The sequence below is a fragment of the Heteronotia binoei genome, chromosome 6 (assembly GCF_032191835.1).
Source record: "Heteronotia binoei isolate CCM8104 ecotype False Entrance Well chromosome 6, APGP_CSIRO_Hbin_v1, whole genome shotgun sequence".
Lineage (NCBI taxonomy): Eukaryota > Metazoa > Chordata > Lepidosauria > Squamata > Gekkonidae > Heteronotia > Heteronotia binoei.
In genome coordinates this window covers 729,327-754,000 of record NC_083228.1, presented here as the reverse complement: position 1 = coordinate 754,000, position 24,674 = coordinate 729,327, and the positions used below count along the sequence as shown (strand labels likewise).

The window sequence follows — 24,674 nt, the reverse complement described above, 5'->3', positions numbered from 1 at the left end:
CCAGGTCAGTACAAATGGTCATACTTTCCAGGATGACATTTGTTCACTCCAATTCCACTCTGCATTCTCTCTCTCTCTCTCTCTCACACACACACACACACACACACACACAAAGAGAAGATGACTGGTGGCTGGGTGGGGATGCGCATCCTGACCCACAAGAACAGAGTCATTGGCCTAGTGAAATGCAGTTGTCTTGGGTCCTGCAAAGGGGGGTGAAGAATATCTATGTCTGATGTGTCTGTGGATTTCCATGGCTCCCACTTGCTGGCTTCTGCCACTCTCAGCATGAAGGCGGGGTGGAAAAGTGAGTAGATGTCAAGCATGCCATTTCTATATGCTGTTTCTAATAGTGTTTAGCTGACAAGCCAGATGCAAAGCAGAACAATCCTCAGGCTCTTCCCCCCCTTGTTTTCTCTTTCTAACCAAAGGGTGCATAATAAATCCATCTGGACCAAGGATGTTTAGAGTAACCTTGTGTTAATGGTGTAGAGTGCCTCTCCCCCAGATTCACACCGCCAGGTCTTATCGGTTCTCAGAGAATGTGTGAGAAAGGGAGATGTTTTTATTAGCTGACATTCTTTAGTCATATAGAGATACCCTCAACTCAATTTGCATCTTTATGTTATTCTTTTGAAGTTATCTGTAACCTATCAGTTTGAAGCATGCCTATAAATTACTATGCAATGCTATGTATGTCATTACTTCCAAGGAGTCCGTCCTTGGGCAAGCTATGGAGTTTCAACAATAAAACAACTTTTGATTAAAGAACAAAAGCTTGATTATTGAGAAATATCGATGCTTGATATTTTGGAAGTAATCCTACTTGGGGACGTAACTGAATTGGCAACTTTCTGACCGTACGGTGGAGAGAACTCCAGACAACGGAAAACTCCCCATAACTCTGGTGAGACCACGAGGTGAGCTAAGAGGAGACAGTGCCACAGTGCAAACACCTCTGTGGCACATCCTCGACGCTCGGAGAGCCACAAGGAGAGGATCTCCCCTGCACATCCAGCAGTTGTTTATCACCCCTAAAGTGTGGGTCCCCAGAATGTCCACCTCCTTAATGGACGAAGCACCAGCTCGGAGAGAAGTGATTCTGGCATTACCCTCCCTGCGCTCGAGAGCGGGCGAGGAAAGTGACCAGAGCACATCGGAGGCCGGGATGATCGAGGACGACCATGCCTAGACGAAGAGGAAGATGACGGGGGAGACAGAGAACGGCCATGCCCGGATGACGAGGAGGAAAAGCCAAATCCCAACGCCCAGGAATTCTTCTAAACAGTGAGAACTGAGATGACAGAGATGGCCAAGGGGCTGAGGGATGAGATGCAAGCCAATGCTATCTTCATGGCCCAAGAGATGAGAAGGCAATTGGAGAGAGCACTGCAGCCACCAGATCCAAGAGGGGGATCGATACTCCCTCCGGTAAGGCAACAGCCACTACCTCCTCTTCCTTTACTGCTCATACCCCGGAATTATGGGAGAGGACGAGACCTGGATGCCACCTTCGATGGGGATCTCGAAGAGGTAGAGTACTTCTTAATTCAGTGATGCATTATTGGGGAAATACCTTCCCTGACGAATTCAACAGAGTGGATTACCTGGGGTCGAAACTGAAAGGAGTGGTGAAAAGATGGTACATGAGTTTGTACGAGACCCAAAGCCCCGAGCTGGATACTGTGGCCTCATTCCTTCGAACCCTACTGACCCAGTATGAAGATCCCCTGCAAGAAATGAGAGCCCTCACCACCTTGAGGGACCTGCAGCAAGGATCTAAAACCGTGCGTGAGTATGCTGCCAAGTTCCAGGCCAATACAGCCAAAATCCAGGGATGGAATGAACAAATGAAAATAGAACAATTCCAGTGGGGCTTGAATGCAAGTGTACTGGATTGGGCCCTCCAGCAATCTCACCCTACTACATTGGTAGGGTGGGTGCGACTAGCAGGTGAAGTAGAAACCAACATGAAGTGAGCGGCCCTACAACGTCAATAGCGGCAAGGGGGAATGTGAGTCTCGGTCAGGGGCAAAGCCAGATGGGAAGAAAGCCAGCCAAACTGGGGGAGCTACTAAACCAACTACCCCCCGATGCTGCTTTCAGTGTGGTGGCCTAAATCACTTGGCTACCAACTGCCCGGAGCGACCTCAAGGCCCCCCCTTACTCCAAAACCCGGCGCATCCAAGGCGTAAAAGGTGGAAGGTCGATCGAAGGAGTCAGTGAAGGGGAGCACCGCAGTCACGACCCTTCTAGGGGAGGAAATTATTGTCGTAGATGAGCTGAGTGAAACATCCTGGGATGATGAGCCAGCAGGAAACGGGGATGACTTGCACTGAGAGGTGCCGAGCAGCAGGTTGCGGAATTAACGGCACCACTGAAAATGAGAATAACTGGAACTTTATTTTTCATCCCTTTGACTTTACTAAATCCTAAACTAAAGAGATTCATTCATGCCCAAGCTCTGCTTGACTCGGGATGTACTAGAGACATAATCACACCCAAATTAGTGGAAGCTCTGGTGCTCCCTAAGAGTCCATTACCTCACCCCATACAGTTTGAGCAAATGGATGGAACTATAATGAGAAGGGAGCCCTGCACCAAACAGACCCAAGAAGTACCCATGGGAATAGAAGACAAAGATTTCAGGTTTTCACAGCTGGTAACATCATTAGGGTTTGTAGAATCTTTCGGGCTCAAGTGCCGTGTTCTACTGGAGAAAGTTTTTCTTCCAGACGTTTCATTCTCAGCTGCGGAGAACATCCTCAGTGGCGTTGCAGCCGCAGCAGGCGCTCTGACCTTCTTGGCTGCTGTGCATTGAGTGAGGCCAGGGCTGCTGGAGAGCTGCTATTTCTAGGCTGGAGGGGGTGTGGTGAAAGGGCAATTAGATTGTGGATGTGCCCATTGTTTGGTGGGGCTTCCTGGAAGGGTAGTGATAAGGAAACTGGCTGTTGAATGTGACCATTGTTCTGTGTTAATTGCTGGGAGGATTGGAGGGGGTGTGAAGATAAGGAAGATGGTTGTTGACTGTGCTGATTGTTCTCTGAAATGTTCTGGTTGTTCTGTGTCTTTCTGTAATTTATAGTCTGTAGGGTGTTTTGCAGAGCTGGATACCAAGATTGGTGGATGGAAATGCCTTCTACCTTTCTGTTAAAATTATGCTAGTGTTTGTAAATCTCAATAGCTTCTCTGTTCAGGCGGGTATGATAATGTGAGACTGTAGAAAGGACTTCAGTTCTTTCAAAGTGGATGATGTGATCTCCTTCTTGAAGTGCATGTTCAGCTACAGCTGATTTTTCTGGCTGAAACAAGCGACAGTGTCTCTTGTGTTCGGTGAGGCGGGTGTTGATACTGTGTTGGGTAGTGCCAATGTAGACTGCACCACAGGAGCAGTCTACATTTTGTAGACTCCAGGGGTTGAAAGTGGATCTCTCATATCTTTGGCTGAGTGCAGCATGTGGCGGATCTGTTGTGTGGGCTTGAAGACTGTGTCAACATTGTGGCATTTGAGAATTTTGCCAATGCAGTATCAACACCCGCCTCACCAAACACAAGATACACTGTCGCTTGTTTCAGCCAGAAAAATCAGCTGTAGCTGAAGAAGGATGCCACTGAGGATGTTCTCCGCAGCTGAGAACGAAACGTCTGGAAGAAAAACTTTCTCCAATAGAACACGGCACTTGAGCCCGAAAGATTTTACAAACCCTAAGGAATAGAAGACCATTGGAAAACTAAAATATTTGTGATAGCTCCCTCCTCGTCGTTTGACATTGTACTAGGGGTGGGATGCCTAGCTAAACATGAACCAGACATAAAGTGGGGAGACCAGATCATAGACTTTAGAGACAGAAGGTGTGAACACCACCACTGGAACAGGGACTGGGGTCCTGAGCCACCCCCTAGAAATGAAGAAATAAAATCAATCCCTAAGGAATACCAAGATTTGAAACAAGTATTTAGTGAAGAGGAAGCCAACGAACTCCCCCCCCCCCATAGAAATACTGACTGTGCCATTGAATTAATCCCAAGATAGGAACTCCCAAAAGCTAAACTGTACTCGATGGGGTGGGCTGAGAAAGCCGAACTGTGAAAATTTTTGGACAAAAATTTTAAAAGAGACCCGCTACTGCACCCCATGCCGCCCCCGTACTGTTTCGGAAAAAGAAGGACGGGGGGCTCCGGCTTTGCATGGATTTTAGGGGGATTAATGTGATTTCTACTTCCAACGCGTACCCCATACCATTGATAAAGGACTTTACTCAGCACCTTATTGGAAGGGAAAATTTTCACAAAATTAGACTTGCGAGACGCCTACTTCCAGGTGCTCATAAAAGAGGGGGATGAATGGAAGACAGCGTTTAACACGCCTATGGGGCAGTTTGAATATCTAGTCATGCCTTTTGGGTTGCAAGGAGCCCCTGGAGTTTTCATGAAATTTATAAATGAAGTTCTGCGCAAGTACCTGTACAAAGGGGTAGTAGTGTACCTGGATGATATAATTATTTATTCCCAAAACGTGCAATCCCATGTGAAATTGGTCAGAGAAGTTCGGAAAACCCTCTATGAAAACCAGCTATATGCAAAATTGTCCAAATGTGAGTTCCATAAAACAGAATTGGACTACTTAGGATAACGAGTGTCTGGAAAGGGGCTAGCTATGGATCCGGCTAAAATCCAAGCCGTGATAGATTGGGAACCCCAGAGGACATGTAGACAGCTCCAATCTTTCATCGGATTCACGAACTTTTATCATAATTTTATACAGGGGTTCGCACCCACCATGCTCCCCTTAACGGATCTTCTGAAAACGAAAGGGAAGGGCCCAGAGGCAAAATGGCTGGGAGGTAAGCTAGAATGGACGGCCAAATGCCAAGAATAAATTGAAAAGATTATTCACTAGTGAACCCATTTTGATTCACCCCAGCGAGTTAAAACCTTTCGTGGTACAATGTGACACCAGTGACGCCACCGTGGGGGCAATTCTGATGCAACCTGACGAGGAGGAGGCATTAAAACCCTGTACATACATATCCAAGAAATTCACTCATGAACAGAGAAATTGTTCTGGGACAAAGAGGTGTTCGCAGTGACTTTCGCTCTAAAAATGTGGAGATCATGGTTAGAGGGGGTGAGGGTCCCATTTGAAATTTGGACAGATCACAAAAATCTGGAAGCCCTCATGGGACGAAGGAAGTTCAGAGAAACAAATCTGGTGGCCGGGCTTCTTTGCTAAATTTGACTTTACCCTAAAACACATTCCCGGCTCCAAAAACTTTTTAACGGATGCGCTATCTAGACTCCCTCAGCATAACAGTCAGAGGGAAGAAGTGATCGACTCCATCATCCCACCAAGCAGTAACCATCCGCTCTAAGGCAAAGCACGAAAACTTGGAAGAAAAGTGGGGGGGAGAGAGATTGATCAATGAAGTTAAAAAAGGAGAAGCCAAACCAGAAGGGGTAAAAAAGGGCGAAGGGGGCTTCTGGTACAAGGACTGTAAATTATACATACCAGAAGGTCTTTGCAAAGAAGTGCTACAGTTTTGTCACAACAACAGACTTTCAGGGCACTTCGGATATGTTAAAACGCTGCATTTAGTTTAGAAAAATTTCCAAAGGAAGACAGGACTTTAATTTGGTATTTGCTCTCAGCTGCTAGGACATTGTATGCGCAGCTGTGGAAACAGAGAAAAATACCAGAGAAATGGGATTGGATTGTGAAAGTTTTATCGTGGAGTGAGATGGACAAATTAACTAAAACTTTAAGAGACTATGATTTAGACATATTCAAAAAGGAGTGGAAGAAATTTAAAGGATATATGGAGAAAGAGTGGAATCTAAAAAGACATTGGACAATTTTTTAGTATTAATGAGAGAAGAAAAATATTGAACTTTGATTGGTTAGTGGTACCTTGATAATTGAATTTAAATTTATAACTTCGGGGAAGTCAAATACTGGAGGGAGGGGGGGTTGAAATATCATATGGGTTAGTATAGAAAAGAGACAATTAAATATTGTAACCATATGTTATTAATAAATTGTTAAAACACAAAAACCGCTGCATATAGTGAACCGGCAATTTTGGTGGCCGTTCATGAAGAGTGACATCTCCAACTATGTTGCCTCTTGCCCAATATACATAATGGCAAAAAGGAGGGGAGAAAAGCCTCCCGGATTATTACAACCTTTGGAGACAGCTACCAGACCATGGTCAGTTGTCTCAATGGATTTTATTGTGGATCTACCAGTGTCGCAAGGGAAAACCGTAATTTTAGTAATAGTAGACACTTTTTCAAAACAAGCTCATTTCATCCCTTGCACTCAAATGCCTACTACTAAAAAATTAGCGCAATTATTTTTCAACACGTGGTTAAATTACACTCGTTCCCGGACAAGGTAATTAGTGACCGGGGCTCTCAGTTCATTGCCAATTTCTGGCAGGAGTTTTGTAATCAAACAGGGGTTGAGCTCAGTCTACCATCCTCAAACAGACGGACAGACGGAGAGGATAAACGCCTTATTAGAACAATACTTAAGGTGCTTTGTGAACTATCAGCAATCGAACTGGGTAGAACTCCTATCGTTTGCAGAATATGGATATAATAACAGTGTGCACAGCTCTACAAAGACTTCTTCATTCTTGGTAGTGAATGGTTATGAAGGGAAACTTTTCCTACTACCAAGAGAAGTAATACCTGATGTACCTTCCTCTTTTGAACAGTGGTGGGGGAAAAGTTTGGAAAATTATTCAAGAAAATCTGGAAATAGCCAAAGAAGCGTACAAAAAGCACTATGATAAAAGCCATGCTCCTGTTTGGGATTTTAAAGTAGGCGAGACTATATTCTTGTCTACCAAGAACCTACCATTACCACAACCATCTAAGAAACTCGCATACAAATTTTTGGGACAGTTTTGTATAAAAAGGGTAATTAATAAAGTGACTGTGGAACTTGAATTACTCAAATTGTTTAGTAAAATACACCCTATCTTTCATTGTAGCCTACTCTGGTGAGATCCTGGAGCTATGTCTTGGCTCCCTCGATCCCAAGTTCCAGAACCTATTCCGATTGGGGATCAGAATCATCATGAAGTGAAAGAAATCTTAGATGCAAAGCTAAAACGGGGTGTTTTGTATTTTCTGATCAGATGGAAGCATTTTTCAATAGCCCACGACAAGTGGGTAGAAAGTTCAAATGTCAGAACCCCAGATTTAATAAAGAAATTTTATAATGTGCATCTTTCCAAACCCCGATGAGGGTCTTAGGGGGGGCTGTATGTCAAGCATGCCATTTCTATATGCTGTTTCTAATAGTGGGGGCGTGGGGGGGTGGGCTCCCTCCGGGTGTCCTGCCCCTCCAGGGAAAGTGCATGCGCAATACATCGCCTATCCTTTCCCGGTGTAGTGAACACTGCGTGGTCACTGTCTGGCTATGCCTGGCAGATGGTCACTGCAATGGCCTCTCCTACATCACTGCATCTGTGGCAACACCTTCTTGCTGGTCCCCCCCGTTTTCACAGAGTTTGCCACGTCATGGTGCGACCGAATGTCCGGCGGTATAACCGGATGGGCAGGCTGGGCTCACCAACCTCGCCAGCCAAGAGAAGGAAAATTCTAACATCAAGCCCGGGCAGACAGAGCTCGTTAATGTAACATCTACCACCTGGAGGACTCGCTGCCGGCGTCCCGGCTTACTGGGCCATGGCAGATGACCCCATGGTGAAAGGGTGGAGCCAGTACTGCGCACACTGCGCTTCACCTAAAAATTCCTCTGCGCAGGCCTGAAAGGTATCCACATCCACAACCCACAACATACCAAGTCCTGCAGCGATGGGCAAGGGGCGAAACGGCAGGTGGAAGATGCCACTGGAAGCCGCAGTCTCGGGACTGCATGTAGGCGGTTCAGGGTATTGGTCGCTTGATGCTGACCTGGAGACAAAAGCATTTTTCGGCAGCACCCTGAACGACCAAGCAGCCTTATTTAGGGACAGCACTGCTCGCTCCGTATGGAGAGGGGCCTAGAAAAGGTGGCCTAAACAAAGCTCGTCTCCCCCCCCCCCCAGTTGGCTAGCCACGGTCAACGGGCATCCTTACTTGCGGTTGAAAAATAACAACAAAGAAAAGGCATACAGCACCAATCCCAAATCAGACTTTTCCCTGCAGCCACTGTGGCCGACCCTGCCTGTCTTGTCAACCACCAGTGAGCCTGCAGCAGACGTGGACTACTGCACCTTTCTTAAATCTTCGTTCGCGAAGTCAAGCCGAGAGAGAGATTCTAATAGTGTTTAGCTGACAAGCCAGATGCAAAGCAGAACAATCCTCAGGCTCTTCCCCCCCTTGTTTTCTCTTTCTAACCAAAGGGTGCATAATAAATCCATCTGGACCCAGGATGTTTAAAGTAACCTTGTGTTAACGGTGTAGAGTGCCTCTCCCACAGATTCACACCGCCAGGTCTTATCGGTTCTCAGAGAATGTGTGAGAAAGGGAGATGTTTTTATTAGCTGACATTCTTTAGTCATATAGAGATACCCTCAACTCAATTTGCATCTTTATGTTATTCTTTTGAAGTTATCTGTAACCTATCCGTTTGAAGCATGCCTATAAGTTACTATGCAATGCTATGTATGTCATTACTTCCAAGGAGTCTGTCCTTGGGCAAGCTATGGAGTTTCAACAATAAAGCAACTTTTGATTAAAGAACAAAAGCTTGATTATTGAGAAATATCGATGCTTGACAGCAGACAGGAAGCCAGAGAGGCAAGCTAGAGGTGGCGGTGGCAATGGAGGAGGTGGGGGGCAAAGGGATCCCTCCTAACTATTCACTAAACATGTCTTCCAGTACTTTAGAGTGTTCAAAACACTTCACTTAAATTGTGACCTTTATAATATGGAAACATATGGGTATATGTCATATAACACGGGGATATATGTGCTGTCAAGTTGCAACTGACTTCTGGCAACCCCAGCAAGTGGATTCCAAGGCAAGTAGGAAGCAGAGGTGGTTTGCCACGGCCTTCCTCAGCAGAGCCTTCCATGGTGGTGGATGAAGTTAATTGCTGGGTGGGTGAGGCGAGATGGAGGCTTTCAGTTTTGAAATTCATACTCCTTGCATGTGGCAGTACTGGAATGTTGGGGCTGCCCTTCAAAAACCAGGAGATGCTGAATTCAGGTGCTCTGTGAAAAGAATGTACATTAACATGGTTCTTCATCACCAGCACTGGCTCCTGGTGGTGATGTTAATCTCTCAGTGACTGATAAGTTTTCTCCCCTTCTATGGTCACCTGATGCTTGCAAGAAAATAAAATTGCCTGCTCTGGAGCTATCCTCAATTAAAGAGGACTTCCAGGTTGTCCAGAAAGTTGGCTTTATTGATAGATAGAACAGAGGTGTCACATGGAAGTGTCAGAGGGATCTAAAGGCACCTAGGAGGTGCTCAGGAATATATACCTTATCTCGGGCTGTTACCTTGCCCGCTCATAGGCTTCCCAATCCCCAGGTCCCAGAGGGGGATCCCCCGGTTTTACAAGCTTCCCCCCTCCCCCAGCCAGCTGGCCGGAGGGGGAAGCCCCGCCCCCAGAGCTATCATGCACCTCCATGAACGATTCCCATAGGGAATGATGGGGAATTGATCTGTGGGTATCAGGGGCTCTGGGGGGGCTGTTTTTTGAGATAGGGGCACCAAATTTTCAGTATAGCATCTAGTGCCTCTCCCCAAAATACCTCCCAAGTTTCAAAAAGATTGGACCAGGGGGTACAATTCTATGAGCCCCAAAAGAAGGTGCCCCTATCCTTCATTATTTCCTATGGAAGGAAGGCACTTAAAAAGGTGTGCAGTCCCTTTAAATGTGAGGGCCAGAACTCCCTTGAAGTTCAATTATGCTTGTCACACCCTTGCTCTCGGCTCTGCCCCCAATGTCTCCTGGCTCCACCCCCAAAGACTCCTGGCTCCACCCCCAAAGTCCCCAGATATTTCTTAAATTGGACTTGGCAACCCTACCCGCTCAAGATTAGAACTCAAAAGCCCACACAAGCACATACAAATTGTTTCTCACAATACATTCTATTTTGCAAACAGTGGGCAGCAACGCTGTCTCTAGGAACAGATAACAGAGACCTTGAGTGCCAGGCTGTGGAGCCACTCCTGGGGTGTAGAACATACTTCTGAGCTGCACAGAAAAACCTAAATGCAAAGCAATCCTGGCTATATATTTAAAAATGTATAACAATATAGCAGAATATATGAAATGGCAAGGACCCTTGACATACTGCCTCCCTCAAGCTGCTCCCCCCCCCCCCCCAGTTTCCCTGGGTATTTCTCACAGAACTTTTTAATTAGCTTTGGGGCCTGGACAAAACATTCTTCTACCTATTCATGGTGGGACGGAGGAAAGTGTAACCATTTGATTAAATAACACAACTTTCCCCGTTTCATTTTGGCATCTAAAATCTCCTCCACTTCATGATTACTCTGATCTCCACGATAATAGTGTCTGGAGCTTCTGGCCGAGAGTGCCAACAGTTCCCGCCAGGATCTCGCTTCAGCAAGCAGGAATGAAATATGGGGTGCACTTTACAGAGGGGTTTTGGGAGATCATGTTCTACAGTCACATTATTTATGACCCATTTGGTTTTAAAAGGTCCCAAGTATTTATATCCAAGCTTTTCAGAGGGCTGATACGAGGAGAGATTCTTGGGGGAAATGAACACTAATTCCCTGACTTTCAGTTCCCAAACAGGAATATGTTTTTTGTCAAATTGTGTCTTTGGCCTTTATTAAGTTCTGTTCAGTGACTTTCCAGGATTCCATCAAGTCCGTCACTTTGTAAAATCCATTGGGAAGGTGGTTGGCCCTCTGGATAAGGCTGGAGAAGGTTTTCCCTCATATTTACAATCAAAAACGGGCTGCTGTGGGTGAAGCTATGTATGCTGTTACTCTGCAAAAGGCAGTAGCTCTGCCCAACTGTACTGTTGAAAGTTGCTAAAACAATGTAGACATTGTTCAATCAGCTGATTAAGACGTTCCGTCTGCCCATCTGTTTGCAGATGGTAGCCCGAGCTGAGTCCCTGCTCAGTTTGTGTCAATTTTCAAAAGGTAAGGCCATGCAATAGAATTTCCCCCCAAATGGTTCCAAAATCATGAAAGGTTCTGCAAAATGAAATTGACGGGGCAGCCTCTCACTTACAGGGCTAGGAGGACAGCTGTGGCAGTTTTGGTCTCCTGACCTTGTGCCGGGGGGGGGGCCCGTTGTCAGGCCTTGGCACTTCATCAGGGATTTTAACAAGTTTCCTGGTTTGCAGTAGTGCAAGAGTTTGTCTGACAGCTCTTTATGTTTTACTGTTGTATTCTTATACATGCAAGCCTGTTTTAAGAAGAAGGCTGAAAGGATAGGAACAAACTTTAAATGAAACAAATGGAAGATATTGTAGATTTTCCTGTGCTTCATACTTATTTTTTCATTTCTGAGTAAGTTTTCATTTATTCAGGTGTTTTAATACTAAAGGGGAAGGGTTGACAAGATTAAGATATCAAATTTAAGACTTATGTTCTCAGAAACCAAATAATCTGGTTTATTATACTAATGAATTTAAATTTTACGAGAAATAGTGAGATTTCAGTATTATTTCCCCTGGTTTTGGAGCTAGAAGTGACATCATCACACTGGGCATGTCATGCAGGGGACACTCTAGCATTTGGGTAAAAAATGCTAGCGCATTCCCTGTGCGATGATGTCACTTCTGGGTGACATCATTGTGGCGGGTGCACAAAGCGCGCACAATATCAACTCCCCCATTGGAAGCCAGGTAGGATCTGGCAAACCTAGTTGGAGCACATTTGTGGTGACTTTTTTTAAAATTCTACTTGAAGTCCATTTTTTAAAAGGTGGTTTTGGGATGTATATAGCAGCTTTTAGCTCTGGAATAGTTGCAATAAATAGTTGCAGAGAGCCCAACTCAAAATGGCCCCTAAATAGTTCGGGAAACTCTTATTGGTCTCTGAGGTGTGGCTGGACTCTAGTCTAAGTGTTCAGGTGCAGACCAGCATGGCTGCCCTCTAAGACGTTAAGGAATGCATGGCTCTGGTGGGACTGCATTGGTACCAGGTAGGGTTTCCAACCTCCAAGCAGGACCTGGAGTTACTGTATAGATCAGTTCCCCTGGAGAAAATGGATGCTTTGGAGGGTGGACTCTTTGTGGCACTGAACCTCACTGAGGTCTCTGTCGTCCCCAGGCTCCATCCCCAAATCTCCAGGAATGTCCCAACCTGATCTTGCAACCCTACCCCCTACCCCATTCTCTGCCAGTGGCCATGGGCAACCCAACAACCCCACCTCCTGCCCATCTTAGTGTTTCATGTGAATCCCTCATGTGAATCCAAAACATGTGGACAAACATGTGGACAAAGGCGACCCGATAGATGTTGTTTACCTTGACTTCCAGAAAGCTTTTGATAAAGTTCCTCATCAAAGGCTCCTTAGAAAGCTTGAGAGTCATGGAGTAAAAGGACAGGTCCTCTTGTGGATCAAAAACTGGCTGAGTAATAGGAAGCAGAGAGTCAGTATAAATGGGCAGTCTTCGCAGTGGAGGACGGTAAGCAGTGGGGTGCCGCAGGGCTCGGTACTGGGTCCCATGCTCTTTAACTTGTTCATAAATGATTCAGAGTTGGGAGTGAGCAGTGAAGTGGCCAAGTTTGTGGATGACACTAAATTGTTCAGGGTGGTGAGAACCAGAGAGGATTGTGAGGAACTCCAAAGGGATCTGTTGAGGCTGGGTGACTGGGCGTCAACGTGGCAGATGCGGTTCAATGTGGCCAAGTGCAAAGTAATGCACATTGGGGCCAAAAATCCCAGCTACAAATACAAGTTGATGGGGTGTGAACTGGCAGAGACTGACCAAGAGAGAGATCTTGGGGTCGTGGTAGATAACTCACTGAAAATGTCAAGACAGTGTGCGTCTGCAATAAAAAAGGCCAACGCCATGCTGGGAATTATTAGGAAGGGAATTGAAAACAAATCAGCCAGTATCATAATGCCACTGTATAAATCGATGGTGCGGTCTCATTTGGAGTACTGTGTGCAGTTCTGGTCGCCACACCTCAAAAAGGATATTATAGCATTGGAGAAAGTCCAGAGAAGGGCAACTAGAATGATTAAAGGGCTGGAGCACTTTCCCTATGAAGAAAAGTTGAAACGCTTGGGACTCTTTAGCTTGGAGAAACGTCGACTGCGGGGTGACATGATAGAGGTTTACAAGATAATGCATGGGATGGAGAAAGTAGAGAAAGAAGTACTTTTCTCCCTTTCTCACAATACAAGAACTCGTGGGCATTCGATGAAATTGCTGAGCAGAAAGGTTAAAACGGATAAAAGGAAGTACTTCTTCACCCAAAGGGTGATTAACATGTGGAATTCACTGCCGCAGGAGGTGGTGGCAGCCACAAGTATAGCCACCTTCAAGAGGGGTTTAGATAAAAATATGGAGCACAGGTCCATCAGTGGCTATTAGCCACAGTGTGTGTGTGTATATAAAATTTTTTGCCACTGTGTGACACAGAGTGTTGGACTTGATGGGCCGTTGGCCTGATCCAACATGGCTTCTCTTATGTTCTTATGCCTACTACAGGGAATTTCAAGAATGAACAATGCCAGCATAAAAATATTTTCAAGTTTTTACCTTTGATTTTTGTGCAGTTATGTAATCCTGGTGTAGTTATGTACTCCCGGTTGATTTATTGTTAAGAGATTCATATTAAGCAGATTTCCTTGCTTTTAGGGGTGGCAAGAAGAACTCTTGCCTGTAAGTGGAAAGAAAACACAGTGCCTTCACTTTCAGTGTGGCAGAATAAGTTATGGGAAATGTTTGTGCTAAGTAAATGTACTGGACACACTTTCGATTCCTACTATGTAAAGCAGCAGGAAAAATTTGATGCATTGTGGCATCCGGGGGTAGAAGATGGATATATATATATCCATCTTCCGGCAGGCCTATAACATCTAACTGACAATGAGAATATCTTCTGGATGGAACTAAAAATGTATTTACAGACCGCTGGTTTTTATTCTTACTTTTGTTCTGTTTTATTAACTATGGTTTAACTTTACTATGTAAATGTTTTTAAGCTGAATTTATGTGAATTACAATGTTGTAAGCCGCCCTGAGCCACTTCGGTGAGAAGGGCGGGATATAAGTCTAAATATAAATAAATAAATAAATAAATAAATATTTAAAAAGTTATGTACTTTTAAGACAGTGGCATGAAAATATAGCAGATCATAGCAACAGAATTCATAGAGAAATCTGCTGTTGGGATCTCTCCAAAAAGTGGCTCTGGAAAAATCATCTGCCACTTTCCGTCTCCTCCTTGCCTCAGGCTGGCGGGGACACGTGGCCCTGAAGGGCTCTTGAATGAGCTGCTCTTAGATAGGGGAAGCTTTAAAAATCCTAATTGTTAGCTAAAATCTTTCTCCCTATAGATGGCCGGGGGGGGGGGGGGGGATACTTTTCCATTTCCTATGAAATCCTTTGGAAACTGAGTTTCTTATAGGGTTACAACCTCCAAGTGGTACAGGTGGCGATCTCCTGGGATTACAACTGATCTCCAAGTGACAGAGATGAGAGATCAGTTCACCAGAATAAAATGGGCTGCTTTAGAGAGTGGACCTCTATGCCCTTTTAACCCATGGAAGTCCCTCCTTTTCCCAAACCCTGCCCTCCTCAGGCTCCACCCCCAAAATCTCCAGGTATTGCCCAACCCGGAGCTGGCAACTCTTCATGTGTTGCGGTGATAGTATCACTTCTCAGATTTTCCTGTATCTGATTATGCATATTGAAGTCTTAAGGCAAACAATAGCAAAAATGGGCTCCTGTGTTAAGACAGTACGCAGCTATAGAAAAGACAGGAAAATGTACTTCTCATACAATTCAGTATCACAGTGAACTTTATATGTATTTAACAAGGTACCTCAGGAGCAAGAGACTTCAGCGTCTTTCTAAGAGTTTTATTGTCTTCCAAAAGTTTTTGTCTTGTTAAATAATTCCTTGAGCACTCTGTCTGAAGGACTTTTGTTTTGTAGAGTGAACTTGTTTAATGAGTTGTGGATTGAATAATTTACCAGTACTCTGCTACTGCTGGAGACATAGGATTTGAACATTTTGTATTAATAAATTGCATATAACTTCACGTTTAAAAAAGGTAAAGTTAGTCTCCTGTGCAAGCACCAGTTGTTTCCGACTCTGGAGTGACGTTGTATCATGATGTTTTCATGGCAGATGTTTTACAGGGTGGTTTGCCGTTGCCTTCCCCAGTCATCAACATTTCCCCCCCCAGCAAACTGGGGACTCATTTTACCGATCTCGGAAGGATGGAAGGCTGAGTCATCCTTGAGCTGGTTATTTGAACCCAGCTTCCGCCAGGATTGAACTCAGGTCACAAGCAGAGTTCAGACTGCAGTACTGCAGCTTTACCACTCTGCGCCATGTGGCTGCTAACTTCACATTTACTGTTGTGCAATACTTACAAAGTTCACTGTGTTATAAGATATTGAATTGTATGAGGAGTGCAGTTTCCAGTGTTTTATATGGCTGCGTATTGAAGTACTTAAACCAGAGTTGCCAACTCCCGGTTTGGAAATTCCTGAAGATCTGAAGGCAGGGGCTTGGGAAGGGAGGAGTTTAGGGTGGGTATAATGCTACAGAGTCCACCTTCCAAAGCAGATACTTTCTCCAGGGGAACTGATCTCTGTTGTCTGAAGATCAGTTGTCTTTCTGGAAGGACTCCAGTCTCTACCTGGAGGCTGGCAACCCTAATTCAGTCTTCAGTTACACAACTGAGATTTAGTCACTATAATTGTTTCAAGGGGGAAGGAGGAGATTTTTCAGCATATTCCTTTCTTCTGCCAGTTGTTAAGTAGTTAGTAGTGGTGCAGAGTGGTAAAGCTGCAGTACTGCAGTCCTAAGCTCTGCTCACGACCTGAGTTCGATCTCGGAGGAAGCTGGGTTCAGGTAGCTGGCTCAAGGTTGACACATCCTTCCGAGGTCAGTCAAAGGAGTACCCAGCTTGCTGGGCGGGGGGGGGGGGGTGTAGATGACTGGCGAAGGCAATGGAAAACCACCCTGTAAAAAAGTCTGCCGTGAAAACGTTGTGAAAGCAATGCCACCCCAGAATTGGAAACGACTGGTGTTTGCACTGGGGGCTACCTTTTTTTAATCTTGGTTTTAGAATCTAAGTAAATTGCAAATGTATTTAGCCAGGGCCTCCATTCTTAAGTGTTCTCTGCCTAGTTGTTTTGTATCTGTAATAATCAGGGCTTTTTTGGTAGCAGGAACTCCTTTGCATATTAGGCCACCCCTATCTCTGATGTAGCCAGTCCTCCAAGATCTTACAGTAGGCCCTGTATGAAGAGTCCTGTAAGCTCTTAGAGGATTGGCTACATCAGGGGTGTGTGGCCTCATATGCAAAGGAGTTCCAGCTACAAAAGAAGCCCTGGTAATAATAATAATATTAATGAGAACAATAACCACCACAAACTTTTCTAACTCCATTAGAAGTGTATCTCTCCTTATTTTACAAGCAAACCTAAGGCAGCATTTTTATATCCAGGTAAATCATGTGGACTTCAACTCAGAAATACATGTCCTTTTGTGATTTACCTAGATTTGCAGAAACACCAACTGGCAGGAAACTTTATTACCTTTTATAGCTATCCAGACCAAATGGCCAAGGCACACTGTTTTACCATGTGATCACAGTCAGTTTGAATCAACAAACTGCATGTATTTCAGCCCACAATACCTGATCCCCTCGTCTGATGAAGTGTGCTTAGAGAGCACACGAAAGCTTACGTTCTGAATAAAACTTGGTTGGTCTTAAAGGTACAACTTGACTCCTGCTTTGTCTAACACACAGTATTTATTGATGAACTGGGCAGGTGGGGAAAACCTCTCTGGAGGGGGCCTGTCCTCAGCTGTGAAGCAGGCTGGGGTGGGCAACACTTGGCATGCATGATCATCGGAAGGCAGGAGAGGAGAAACCTCTCTGGGGGTGATGTGGGGGTGGGGGGTAGACAGGGATAGAGCAGAAGAATTCCAGGCATTCTCCCCATTGATGAACTCCTCTCTCCCTTCCAGGTCAGTGAATAATTTCCTGATGACTGGTCCCAAGGTAAGTCCATCCCCTTTGATCTGCTTCTCAGACTTAGCCCAGACTTTCACTTCAGGCTTTCAGGTTTTAAACTAGAAGTGTGGGGCAGAGAGGGAGGGAGGGAGAGAGAGAGAAAGAGAGAGAGAGAGAGAGAGAAGGTCCATCTTTGCCCCATCCTTCCCCTAAAGAGTCCAGGGCAGTGGTTGTGCCAATCGACCCTCACAGCACTCACTAGGGATGCCAGGTCCAACTCAAGAAACATCTGGGGACTTTGGGGGTGGAGCCAGGAGACATTGGGGGTGGAGCCAGGAGCAAGGGTGTGACAAGCACGATTGAACTCCAAAGAGAGTTCTGGCCACACACCTTTTAAATGCCTTCCCTCCACTGGAAATAATGAAGGATTGGGGCACCTTCTTTTAGGGCTCATAGAATTTTTTGAATTGTTGAAGTTGGGGGTTGGAGGAGAGGCATTGGATGCTATGCTGAAAACTTGGTGCCTCTCCTTCAAAAGCATCCCCCCAGAGCCTCAGATACCCATGGATGAATTCTTCATTATACCTTATGGGAATTGGAGTGCCATAAGGAATAATAGAATGCCTAGCAAGCATTTCTCTCCTCCCCTCCCCCCTCTTTCTAATGACCTTGAAGCGAGCAGAGGGCCTCTAAACCATGGGATCCCCTGCCCCCATCTGGAGATTACAAAATATACAAACTACGAGAGACCATACATAAAATTCCCCATCCACAATACAGTTTCACCTTTCCCTTGCTGGCCATTTGTTCACCCCCCTGCCCCCCAACCTTCCAGGATCCCTTTGGCCTTCATCATTGTAGATGCAGACAGCAATGGAATTTGCAGAAACGTTCCATAGTGATATGAAAATGTTGTGAAACTAAATGAATGAGACACTATTTGGACTTGTTACAGAACATAGATTATTGTTACAATTGGTAATAAATTGTTAGATATTTTTCACACAGAGTGAGGTTCGGTGTTTACTTTGTAACAATCCCTCTTTGGTCCTGGTAGTCCCTCACCCCAACTTGGGACTGGCAGCCATAACCTGTTGGGCTGAGAGAGAACATCTACCCCCCACCCCCCAAATAAGCTTCATGGCTAAGCAGAGACCCAGGTCTAATGGCCACCTTGATGGGACGGAAGCAGCACATTGTACTGGCCCCAAAGGGAGGCTGAGGGAGCTAAGAAGTGTGGCTATAGCATGGAATCTGTCTGAAATGCCTCCCACCCAAGTGCTCAGGGAAGCAGGCATAGGCAGCTCACCCGAGAGCCTCACGAAGCGCTACAAATGACACACGAGTTCACCCACAGGGACTTGCAGCTGCTGGCTCCTTGTGGCAACTCCCAAGTAAACATGCAGCAGGGCCAGCTTTGGCCCAGGGGCAGGGCCACTGTGTTCCTGACTGCCTTACCTTTACAGGCCTACCTCATCTACTCCAGCAGTGTGGCCGCTGGGGCGCAGAGCGGGATTGAGGAATGCAAGTTCCAGTTTGCATGGGATCGCTGGAACTGTCCCGAGAGAGCTTTGCAGCTCTCCAGCCATGGAGGTTTGCGGAGTGGTAAGTCAGCACTGGCTACCGACACCCCTCTGGCCACAGAGAAGCCCGTGTTCTGGCCCTAACCCTGCCCTGAGGAGAGTGGACAGGGAGGAACTGACCGCCTTACATTTCTTTGGGACTGACTGGATTTTCCTTTCTCTCACAATACTCACCAGCAGTAAGGGGAAAGTTCCCATGTCCCACCAGCCACCACAGCTACAATCCAATTCCCTGATGATCTACCTGTTGTTTTTCAGGGTTGCCAACTCCAGGTTAAGAGATCCCTGGTGATTCAGGGGCAGAGCCTGGAGAGGGTGGAGTTTGGGGAAGGGAGGGAACTCTGTAGGGATGGGATGCTGTAGCGGGTACACTCCCTGAACCAATCACTTTCTCCAAGGGAACTGATCTCTGTTGTCTGGAGATCACTTGCAATTCCAGGAGACATCCAGGCCCCATCTGGAAGGTTGGCAACCCAATTTGTTACAGAGGAGTGGCTGGTGAGACTGATAGTGGCCATTCTGGCTCAGGCTTAATCTAGTCATGGTCTAACGACAGGGTCACAGAGCTTCACCTTGGAGCCTTGGCTGGCTCTCTCGGTAAGGAATGTTGGATTTTTAGAGCCAAACGACAGATATTTTCCTTGATGAAATTTTGTTCAAAGCTGCAAAGCAGCCATAGGTGGCAGCTTCAGGTTGGAGGAGGCTGGAAGGGGAGGAGAGAAAAGGAACTGTTTCACCCTTCCCTTGCTGGCCATTTGTCTGCTCTCTGCCACCCTTCCGGCTCCCCTTTGGCATTCATCATGGTGGTTGCTCCCAAATGGCGGCGCCTGCTATGGACATCCTGTTCATGCGGCTTCTGCAGTTCTCTCTATCTCTTGTCTTCACTTTACAGCAAACCGGGGAAACAGCCTTTTGTCCACGCTATCAGCTCTGCTGGAGTCATGTACACGCTGACGCGCAACTGCAGCCTCGGGGACTTTGACAACTGTGGATGTGATGACTCCCTCAACGGACAGTTGGGTAAGGTGCATCCTGGGAGACCCCTTCTCTCTCCACTTCCCAGGATGGAAGAACACAGGAGATGCTCACTGTGGCGTCCCTGGAACCCAGAGCAGGAGGCATGCACTTCAGCAAACGTCCATCCAGCTGTGCTTTAGGCTCTCTGTGCTGCAGTCTCTTTGTGAGAAGTCATGTTTGCATAAGTAAAGAGCATGTGCGGCACTACCACCAGATGCTGTTTAGGATGCATCCACTGCCCTGCTCCTTGTCCCTGGACCAAATCATCTCTTCCGAGCCTCTTCATGGGAGTCTGCCTGTGATAAGATACAGGGCAAAGGAAAATAAGCTTGTCACTCCTGTCTTGCTGTACACAGTGTGTGGAGGGAGGGCGGGAGTTGCTTTCTCATTACAGGCAGGGAGAAAGGCTTCTGCCAGGGCAGAGTTTGAATCCAGTGGCACCTTTAAGACTAACCAAGTTCAATTCTAGCAAGCACACAAATCAAACTTTATTGATCTTTAAGGTGTGCAAGCACATGAAAGTTCATGCCCAGAATTAAACGTTGTTGGTCTTTGAGCTGCCACTGGACTCAAACGTTGTTCTTCTTCAGAGCAGCTACTGCTGATGGTCCCAGGTTCAGTCTCTGAGATAAATTTCTCTGAAAGGATCTTTGGGAATGTCTGTGGGGAGCAATAGCCCCTCAGAATACTTAGCTCTACTCAGGGGTCGTTTTTGTAGAAAAATAGGTGGTGAAGCTCATTAGCATAACTCATTAGCATATGCTGTCCCCCCAAGCCAAAAGCAATCCAATTCAAGAAAGGAGAACCAGCCAGCCCAAGCATGCCTTGCTCTCCTGGGGCTCTCCTGGGCTGCCCCCCCAATCAAAAGGCCAGCAAACCACCCACCACCCAAAATCATGTAAGTAGTGGAGATAGGGTGGTGTGGGCTTCTCCAAGGGTTAATGAGGGCTGCTGGGGGTGTGGCAAAGCTCCTGGTGGCTGGCTGGCTGCCTGCTCTCCTCATCCAGGGATTGTTATGCAGCTGCACCTACTATTCAGTGGGCAAGTAGGAGGGGAGGGGAGGGTGGGGGAACCCTCAGAAAGGTTCAGCAGCTGTGCTCCTGGGAGCTCCTGCTGAATCTGAGGCCAGGCTCTACTCATTTATGTTAATTGCCTGCCTTTCTCATTGGAGCTCAAGGTGGTTGACACGGAGAAAGTCAATGTGGTCAGCATGGTGGAACATCAAACAAACGTTGCAATCAGATTGGGACTGTAGAAAACTGGAACCAACCAGAAATCTGAAACGAAAATGAAACAAATCAGAAGTTATTTACATCACACATTAAGTGATGCCCAAGGGAAGACTGATGGATTGGTGGTCTGGTGGGCAAGGGCATTATCTGGCAATGGTGCATCCAACAGGAATGGACACTTGTGCTTGTGCAGTTTGCATGGACTAGAACATTCCAGCAAGGCCTGGAATTTGTGGAGCACACGGACAGGAGGAGACTACCATTCCAATTGTCAAGTTTTACACTTGCATGTGGAAGTCAGCTTTGTACAAATATGCACCTTTAATTTTGCAGATGTGCCACATTTCAAGCCAGTATCCATATGATGACACAATGCATATCCTTGGTCTCCAGTTAATTTGTTATTTTCCCAGAAATAACAAGGCTTTCTCCTGAGACTTCTGAGTCTCATCCTGCTGTTTGAAAAATAAACCTCGTACTTTCAGAGCCAGTCTGGTGTAGTGGTTAAGAGTGGTGGATTTGAATCTGGAGAGTCAGATTTGATTCCCAACTCCTCCACAGGCAGCCAGCTGGGTGACCTTGGGTCAGTCCCAGTTCTCTCAGAGCTCTCTCAGCCCCACCTACCTCACAGAGGAATGTAAGCCGCTCCAAGACTCCTTTGGGTAGTAAAAGGTGGGGTATAAAAATGAACTCTTCTTTCAGCAGAAAGAGCCGCCTTGAAGCTGCAAGGGGGAAGGGAGAGGGAGAAGTTACCAACATGCCTGCCTGGTGATACCTTCTAATGGCTGGTCTGTCTCCACAGGGGGACAAGGATGGCTGTGGGGAGGCTGCAGTGACAACGTGGGCTTTGGGGAGGCCATTTCCAAGCAGTTTGTGGATGCCCTTGAGACAGGGCAGGATGCCAGGGCAGCAATGAACTTGCATAATAACGAGGCTGGCAGGAAGGTAAGTGCTCTCTCTGCCCTCCCTCACAAACCAAGAATCCACCCAGTGGGTCAGGCTTGTATTTTGGATGTCTCTCTGTGTGTGTGTTTCAAACTGAGCTAGTAAGCCTCCCTGAGACATCAGTGAAAGGTGGGGTATCCATCTTTTGATTTAAAATTAAACAAATGGGGACCCACAAGGGACCTGTGGGGAGGAAACATCCCAGTCCTGTTTTTGAGTTCTCCCTTCTTCCCCCATCTTTTCTCTCCACTCCATCTTTCTCTCTTTCTCCCTCTCCCTCTCCCCCCCCTTTTCCTAAAAAATTGCTCAGTCACTCAGCGAAGGGTGAGGAGGGGCTTCTGCCCTCACTCTGGCACTGTTTTTCCTGGAGGAGACATCTGTAGGAGGGAGCCACACTGAGCTATTCCAGAGCTAAAAGCTACTATATACATCCCAAAACTACCTTTTAAAAAATGGGCTTCAAGTAGAATTGTCATGAAACTGATGATGAACATGGATGGCCCCTTTAACATCGGAAGTCTCCATGGAAGCAGCAACCAGGAAGCTGCCACACTGGGGGGGGAGAGGGGCGGGGGAGAGACTTTCTAACCCAAATAGTCTAATCTTATGGCAAGCCACTTACATACACTGTGGCCACCTCACCAATGTGGGCTTGGGTGGAAGCTGCACATAAGGAACGAAGTGGCTCTGAAATGAGGGGTGGGGTGGGGCTGGAAATATTATTGATTTCTACAACTATGCAACAAAATTTAGATTATCACATTAGCAGAGCTGGAGTAACAATTAGACCAAGTAGGCAGTGGTCTATGGGTCCCCACATTTAGGGGCCCTGGGTCAGCTCCCCCAACAACTGCTCTTTGCCCCACTTGCCTGGTGCAGCTACTGCTGGGCTCATTGCCACCAAGTTTGCCTCTCTCTGCCTCTCCCCTGCAGCTTAGTAAAAAGGGCTTCTAAGAAGATACCTGCAAGCTGCAGTGGGGGCTGTGGGGGTGTTCAGACTCTGAGATAATTTGCAAGGGGGCCCCCAAGATGTTGGCTGCCTAAGGGCTTCCACAGGGTTTAATCCGGCATTGCACATTAGAATGGCCCAGGAAGGGGGGTTTAAATGTTAAATCAGAGGATGGAACCCATAACTGATGACAGCTGTGGTTTCAGTAGGTAATAGCTAGAGTTGTTGATAAATTTAGGCACAAAATCTGAAGAAAAAACCTTTTCTGGCTATTAAGAATGTAAAAATACTGCAACAGTTTCTTCAAAGACTTGTAGATAGATCCAAGCGGGCAGCCGTGTTGGTCTCAAGCAGTTGAACAAAGCAGGAGTCAAGTTGTACCTTTAAGACCAACCAATTTTTATTTAGAACATAAGCTTTCATGTGCTCTTAAGCACACTTCATCAGATGAGGAATTTGCTCCCTGTGCTGGATTCCTCGTCTGATGAAGTGTGCTTAAGAGCACACAAAAGCTTACGTTCTAAATAAAAATTGGTTGGTCTTAAAGGTGCAACTTGACTTGCTTTGTTCAAAGACTTGTGTATTAAATAAATAAATCTCATTTCTGCTAAGGAAATTCAGTGTGGCTTTAAGGCAGGTTTCCTAGGTCTTGTGTCATAACCAGAAAGGAGGCATCTTCTTTTGTCTGTCTGGTTTTGTTGCATGACCCCCCCAGTGGTCTTTCCCTTCCCCTCTAGGCTGTAAAAGGGACCATGAAGAGGACATGCAAATGCCATGGGGTGTCTGGCAGCTGCACCACCCAGACCTGTTGGCTCCAGCTGCCCGAATTCCGAGAAGTGGGCACATACCTCAAGGAGAAGTACCACAAAGCGCTGAAAGTGGACTTGCTCCAAGGGGCAGGCAACAGTGCTGCCAGCCGGGGGGCAATTGCTGAGACCTTCAGCTCCATCTCCAAGAAGGAGCTGGTCCACCTGGAGGACTCGCCTGACTACTGCCTGGAGAACAAGACCTTGGGCCTGCTGGGGACGGAGGGCCGAGAGTGCCTCAAGAGGGGCAAGGCCTTGAGCAAGTGGGAGAAGCGGAGCTGCCAGCGTTTGTGCGGGGACTGTGGGCTGGCCGTGGAGGAGCGGCGAGCTGAGATGGTGTCCAGCTGCAACTGCAAGTTTCACTGGTGCTGTGCTGTCCGTTGCGAGCAGTGCCGCAAGCGAGTCACCAAGTACTACTGCGTCCGCAAGGAGAAACGGGAGCGCAGCGGGGGTGGTGGGGTGCTCCGCAAGCTCAAAAAGAAGCAGCCCTAATGTGCATGTCTACACCTGATCATTTCGTGCCCCCCCCCCAACCTCTTCCTATGCATCTCTTCAATTCTTTTGTTTTCCATGTATATAGACAGCACTGAGTAAAAAAAAATTCTGTCTGCATTATATTGAAAGTAGAGCAGTGCTCCCAGTTTGGGTTGTCCACAGGAAAGATGTTCCCCGACGTAACAGCAAAGATGAAGCCATTCCTGACCTCACAGACTGTTGTGAAGCAAGTTTGGTTTTGACCTGGTTGACAACGGCCCATTCCCCCAAGCAAGGGAATGCAGCGGTCCTTTAAACTCATGTAGGGTTGGCCAAACTCCAGGTGGGCCTGGGGATCTCCCAGAATTCTCACTGATCTCCAGATGACAGTTCCCCTGGAGAAAAGGGCAGGTTTGGCTGCTTCATTATAGCCTTATGCCCACTCTTTGCCTCCCAGACCCTGCTCTTCCCCGACTACATGCCCAGATCTCCAGAAACTTCACAGACCAGAGCTGGCAAGCCTATAGGGGTGGCCCCGCGTCTAGGGACTGTCCCCAGACT

At 46.6% G+C, this 24,674-nt stretch overlaps 1 protein-coding gene across 1 annotated transcript in view; it reads left to right on the top strand.

Annotated features, from left to right (window-relative positions):
* The window catches only part of WNT8B (Wnt family member 8B), a 35,682-nt gene extending 11,523 nt beyond the window's left edge, over positions 1–24,159 (top strand). Inside the window, exons 2-6 of the mRNA XM_060240768.1 lie at positions 17,122–17,155; positions 18,574–18,716; positions 19,583–19,710; positions 21,742–21,884; positions 23,571–24,159. Of these exons, the coding sequence (XP_060096751.1) occupies positions 17,122–17,155; positions 18,574–18,716; positions 19,583–19,710; positions 21,742–21,884; positions 23,571–24,131 (1,009 nt within the window). The 3' untranslated portion in view covers positions 24,132–24,159. The remainder of the gene's footprint in view (positions 1–17,121; positions 17,156–18,573; positions 18,717–19,582; positions 19,711–21,741; positions 21,885–23,570) is intronic.
* Positions 24,160–24,674: the final 515 nt, after the last annotated feature.